Below are 6,178 nucleotides of genomic sequence, written 5' to 3' on the forward strand. Positions count from 1 at the left end.
TGTAAGGCAAATGTGTTAACCATAACACCAGGAAGCAAAGGAAGAATGAAAGCTCTAAAAAAGTTTAAGAATCAGACAAAAAACAGGAAAGAGATTCTAAGTAGCCAACTGCAGTCTGTGCCATTGCAGAGTAGTTTAAGGTAGTTTGTTCTGTATCAAAATAAAACCAACCTGATGGTCCGGCTGAGTTTTATCTCTCTCTCTATCAAGCTCGTCCCTCAGTGCCTGTAAACAGTGAGAGTTCACTTAAATATTGCTTCATATTGGAAGCAGTGTAGAAACTAAGTAAACATATTCAAAGGTATTTAAGTAGCCTATTATTGCTGTAAATGACAAAACCTAAATATATGCACAAAACCAGTGAGCAACTGATCTCTGAGGCATCACTGAGAAAAACCTCTTAAATTTCACATCTTTATGAACATGTAAGCTTCTCACCTTAAGCTCTTGATCTTTATCGGCTATAAGAGCAGATAGCTGTTTAACAGTGTCGGCCGATGGAGCATCTGTCTGCCTGTCTCTGCTGTTTCTCTGATGGATCACAGCATCCTGGTTCTTTAAAGTGATCTTCAGCTGCTCAATGATACTGGGATGAGTAGAAAATGTTGAAAATGCTAAGGTCTTTCTCCAAAAATATATTTTTCTGTATATACACATAGTCTGCCTTTTTTTTTGTTTGTTTTAATTTGTCCCTACTTGTCTTTCTCCTGCAGAGCCTGCTGCAGATCTTTGACGGGGCTGAGGACTGGACCAGTGGTTAAAGTGCTGGGTGGACCCAAGGCTTGGAGCTGCTTCTCCATGTTTATATTCTTAAGTTTCTCCTGCTCAGCGATGGCGGCCATCTTTTCAACCTCTTCCTCTGCTGTTCGTAAACACTGCCATGATGCAAAAATGCCAAAAAACACAAAAGGCAACACAATTATCACCAAAACAAGTGAAACTAACAGCAGACACAATTTGGCTAATATGAGCACTGAACCAAACAAAATATACACAGTGAACTGCAATATCAGGATTTGAAAATTAGCGCTATAATGTCACTCACCTGTTCTAGGTCAGCTATCCTCTTGCTAAATGCATCTCTGAGTGCATCCATCTCCCTCTGAGCTTGCTCTTTCACACGCTGGGGTTCTCCCGATTCTCGGCCAGCCAGACTCTCCAGCGCTTTACTGATGAGCAGTCACGTACAAGAATAAGTTTATCAGCCTACATATTTCTTAAATACTGACTCGCATTACTTTGTGCTGCCATTTATGTATGTCTGAACCAGTGTTAATTTTGTTGAGCGATAAGGTTTTGGTTTTTTTTTCTTCAGACAAAAACAGAGCGACAACTATTTCGCGAACAAAAGTACTAACACTTTTGTCAACAAATAAAAACCAGATAAATTATCAAAAAGAAACGAGATCCAATCAGAACTAATTAAGTTGTGTCAAAATGCGGGATGAGTTGGGAAGTAATCCAATCAGCAGTGATCTAAATTATAACTAAAACTAAGTGATGTTTTAGTGAAAAGACTAAACGTCAATCAAAAAAATCATACTGTCAAAATTAACACTGGTCTAAATGGCATCATGTGTGACTAGCAAAAAAACGAATTAAGAGAATGACACATACGATGCAGACACGAGTAACTCTTGTTTCTCTGCGAGCTCTCTCTTCATCGACTCCAACTCCACCTTCAGCTCAATATTCTATAAACAGACAAAATTTCAGTAAAAACCTCCCATCTGGAGTCATCTCAAACACCAAAGCACAAAAACAAGGCTGGGGAAGCTTCCTCTTAAAGATGACATTTTTTAAATGACACTTTGGGTTAAATGTGCTCACTTAAACAAAGCTGCCACCATAACAATAGTTGAAAAAAGACAAGACAGCTGTTCCAAGGTCATGAATGCAAGATGCTGGCTGAATAAAATCCAGCTGCTGTTGCTCATGTTGTGATCTCATTTCAAACTTGAGGGGAAACACTGAGTCACATGAAGCTTTGCAGGGAGTGGTGTCAGACAAATGTAAGACATTCAGAGTAATGCACGTTTTGTAACACTAAAATAAATACAACACCGTTCTGAATATGTCCTCAGTGGAGTCGTCACATTTCTGCTGCATGCGCTCCTCCATGAAGTAAATGCGCAACTTCAGGTTAAAGTTCTCTTTCTTCAGAGCTGTGATTTGCTGGGGATCAATGTAAAAAAAACAAACAAACATAAATATGCAATCAGGCAGTTGAACAACTGATGCATTTCTAACTTTCATCGAGCTGCAATTTAATTTGCATTTCCTTGATTTATTTTAAATGCAAAGAAAACAAGTTGAGAGAAAGAATTGGGCTCAAAGAAGAAATATGAGCACTTCATTTATCAAAAAAAAGCTACCCGACATGTTTACACTGCAGAAAGGGGCCGTGTGTGTATAGTTATTTTTAAAATGCTTATGTGTGTGAAGTAGACTGTGCATCATTGTGCTCTAGGCTCAGAACAGCATACATCTGGTAGTGGGGGTTGGGTGGACAGTCAAAGGGAGGAGTCAGAACTCTGAACCCCTTTGTAAAAACCTCTAATCATGCAGGCCAGACAGCACGGGCCCGAAATTTTCAAGCAAGCATTCCAATCAAATGCTGAAATATTGACTTCAGCCCACCTCAATCCTCCTTCTCCTCCTCTTGCACAAAAACTGCATCACTAAATTTCCTTAAATGGTCAATGTGGTTTGGTTTTCGGCTGAATGGAGAATCAGGTTTTTATCCTGTTTGTTGTAAAGGAGGGAGAGTTGACTGCCTCATCCAGACAGCTTATTCTCTGAAGCTACTCGTTAAAAAGCTGTAAATATACAACTTACTGCAAGAAGACAGTATCACCACCTATATGCAACATACAGAACAGAAAGTTGACAGAAATCACTTACATTCTCATAGTCCTTCATGGTGAGAGCTTTAACAGGGGACATTTTTTCAGGGAAGGATGGAGCTGTAAAAACATCAAGAAAGCAGTTTTACTAAAACGAGTCACAACTGCAAGTATAGGCTGCATAGCTCAAAGAATCTCTCCTGCTTTCAAGAATAAGTCATACTTGCTGCTTTCACATTTATCCTCACTCTGTTTATGTTGGAGAGATAAGAGACACAGAAAGGAGTTTTCACTGCACAGGCATCAGAGATGGACGAGCTCCCTGAGAGTTGCCCTGTTTAGACCAGTTGAAACAGCTTACAGCTGATCATGTAACACTAGTCAACAACAAATTTCACAACACAAACTCCTGATTCATCATTTGCTGCTGCTTCACAAGACAGCCTCCGTCACACATCACTCTTAAAGTACTACTTACTTGTTTATGTTCACATTATTTCAAAAGTTTAGAGAAATTATGTTGATTTTTGTTGCCTTCAGAGTATGCTAGTGTATTCAATGAAAACATAGCTCTGAAGCTCTATAGTGGGGTTTATTATTATGGTAAAACCATTAGCTGTTTTCACACATGCACACTCTGGTTTAGTTCCAACCTGATTCTTCTGACATTTTCAGGAGTTCATTCAAAAATATACTTCAGGACAAGCTTTATTTTACTGGATTTTTCACTAAGATATAATTACTGCTTAAAGACTACTTCAAACTACTGCAGCAAACAAACACTAAATTAGCTTTCTTAAAACATTAATGCACTGTTTACTTCATTAGGGGGTTTTTTCTCCAAATAAAATACTACTTATGACATTGTGGGTGTCCATCCACTCATAAGAGTGTCCATTCATTTCCTAATAAAGATTTGTTATTAGGAAAGCTGTGGACAGCTCCAAGACTTGATAAACACTCAATAACTATGGACTCCTCTAAAACTGAATGGAGATGTGAAACGAAGTTAATTGATGTCTGCAGAGCAGCGGAAGGCTAAAAAAAGATATCAAAGTGCGTTCAACATGCAATTTCCTCTGTCTGAATTGTCATTAAGAAATGGCAGTTAAGGGAAACTGTGGGAGTCAATAAAAGCTCAGGAGGAGAAAAGCTTTCTGACAGGATAAAAAATTCTGGGCAGAAAGGACAAGGAAACCTTCAGTTTCGCTGCAAAATGCATGTAACAGGGATATACTCAGTGGTAAATTCTTTTGTGCCTTTCAGCTCTTTTGTAGACTATTTCTGAACACAGAGCCAGCACAAAATTGATGTGACCTTCAGATAAACACTGGCTGCTGCCAAAGGCAAAAGTCATTTCATTCGTATAGTCAACAAGGCTGATATTAATGCTCAGCCTATATTAGTGCATATTTAATGTGCAGTGGTTTAGCTTTAGTTGACCTGTTCACACTTTACTGGTGTTGATGCACCAACAGCAAACAAGAAAGAATTATTAAAGCTTAGGGAAAAAAAGAAAACAGACGAATCTGTACGATTCTGGATGTAATGCTATCTCTAAACTATCAGCTACGGTCTCACAGTCATTTAGCTTTCTGATTAGATTATTTACAGTTTCTCTACATTGGTAAACAATGATCGGGACAAGGAACAGGAAGGCTTCAACTCGATATCTGTTATGCAAATATTTGGCTACAGCGGAAGCCCCAAAACACTGGCCACGGTCCCCAAAGGCCAAGTTAGGAAACAGTTGAGTTCCAAGACTGCATAATGACCAAAAGTATAGTTACATAAAAAGAGCACTTGTGATACCAGAAAGATTGCACAGACAGAGAGAAGAAAGGAATCCACTAAGTCAGTAGTGTCAAACTCCAAGCCTCGAGGGCCGGAGTCCTGCAGGTTTTAGATAACACCCTGGGTCAACACACCTGAATGAAATGATTAGCTCACTACCAGGCTTCTAGAGAACTTCAAGACATGTTGAGGAGGTAATTCAGCCATTTGAATCAGCTATGTTGGATCAAGGACACATCTAAAACCTGTAGGACACCGGCCCTCAAGGCCTGGAGTTCAACACCTGTCCTGTGCACTAAGTATTAGCAAAATCTGGACGCAAACATCATCCAATCAGTCAATTCAAACTAAAAAAAACATCACAGAAGCCATTATATAACTGAAAGTTTGCCATAAATATAGCACAAGCTTAAGCTTATTTGTTTGACTGCACAATCACCTAACCTGAACATGAATACATCACTCCATGAAGTTATGTGCACAAAAAGTCTGGGGGAAAAAAATCATTTACTAGCTGCAAAAAACATTTGCAATATCTGCTATTTACATATCGTGCATGCCAGAGTTATTTCTGTTATTTGTTTTCAAGTATTTAAGTGAATAAAAGGTAACGGCGCCTTATCATTTTAGGAATGCGGTTTGTTTTGAATACGAAGCCTATCCAAACCTATGGATTCATCTATAAAACTGTTGTGATGTTTAAACATCTGCAGGTGCTGCTGAAAAAATGTATTTCACTTTATTTCAGATATTAAAACATTTGCTAACAAGAACAGTCGTTTTATCCAGTCGTCAAAACAGTGTTATTGTTTGTGTCTGTCTGAGCACTGCAAAACAGTCGGAATATAGGTCAGATGCTGACCTATATCTATAAATTAACCATTTATTGGCTTGTGTGTATAAATCTAACTCTGTGTATATTTTTGGCATACATCAAGAAGAAAGTATAAATGGGATTAGCTTATTATCATCATCCAGCTATTCCCTCATCGCAGCTCTGAAAACAAAAGCCATGGGGTGGGTGACAGCAATGATTCAGCAATGGCATTAATTAATACACATGAGACGAACACACCGGAGCATGAAAAATGAACAGGGAGGAGAACAAAAGAGAATCTTACTGTACCTGACATGCTGTCTGCAGAAAATTCTTCAGCACCTATGGAATCAGGCAGCCGGCAGCTGGGGACACAATCATTTGTTATTCATGCAGCCGAGTCACTATGAATATCTGACTAAATATCACTGTCACACTCCCAACATATTTAACAAAAAAAACGCAAATTTAAAAAAAAATAAAAAGAACTAAAGCTCTCAAACACAGCAGACACCGATTCATGTGTTGCAGAAAAACACAAATTCATGATGTTCACACATTACTCACGCTGGCCAGTTCCACTGAGCCCCAAGGATGCTCCATAAATAGCTTAAGAATGACTCTCTGCCTTATTTACATCCACTATGGTAGAGCTGCCTTTCTCTGTGTGTGTGTGTGTGTGTGTGTGTGTGTGTGTGTGTGTGTGTGTGTGTGTGTGTGT

The 6,178-nt window shown here is 38.8% G+C and overlaps 1 protein-coding gene across 1 annotated transcript in view; it reads right to left on the reverse strand.

Moving 5' to 3' along the window:
• Positions 1-6,178, reverse strand: part of cdk5rap2 (CDK5 regulatory subunit associated protein 2) — a 33,828-nt gene that overhangs the window by 24,943 nt on the left and 2,707 nt on the right. The window contains exons 2-9 of the mRNA XM_013909532.1: positions 5,767-5,822; positions 2,905-2,966; positions 2,065-2,175; positions 1,618-1,694; positions 1,046-1,169; positions 697-875; positions 439-586; positions 172-225 (exon numbers count right to left, since the gene is read on the reverse strand). Of these exons, the coding sequence (XP_013764986.1) occupies positions 172-225; positions 439-586; positions 697-875; positions 1,046-1,169; positions 1,618-1,694; positions 2,065-2,175; positions 2,905-2,966; positions 5,767-5,822 (811 nt within the window). The remainder of the gene's footprint in view (positions 1-171; positions 226-438; positions 587-696; positions 876-1,045; positions 1,170-1,617; positions 1,695-2,064; positions 2,176-2,904; positions 2,967-5,766; positions 5,823-6,178) is intronic.

Source organism: Pundamilia nyererei, unplaced genomic scaffold, assembly GCF_000239375.1.
Source record: "Pundamilia nyererei isolate P.nyererei 1_Seehausen unplaced genomic scaffold, PunNye1.0 scaffold00002, whole genome shotgun sequence".
Lineage (NCBI taxonomy): Eukaryota > Metazoa > Chordata > Actinopteri > Cichliformes > Cichlidae > Pundamilia > Pundamilia nyererei.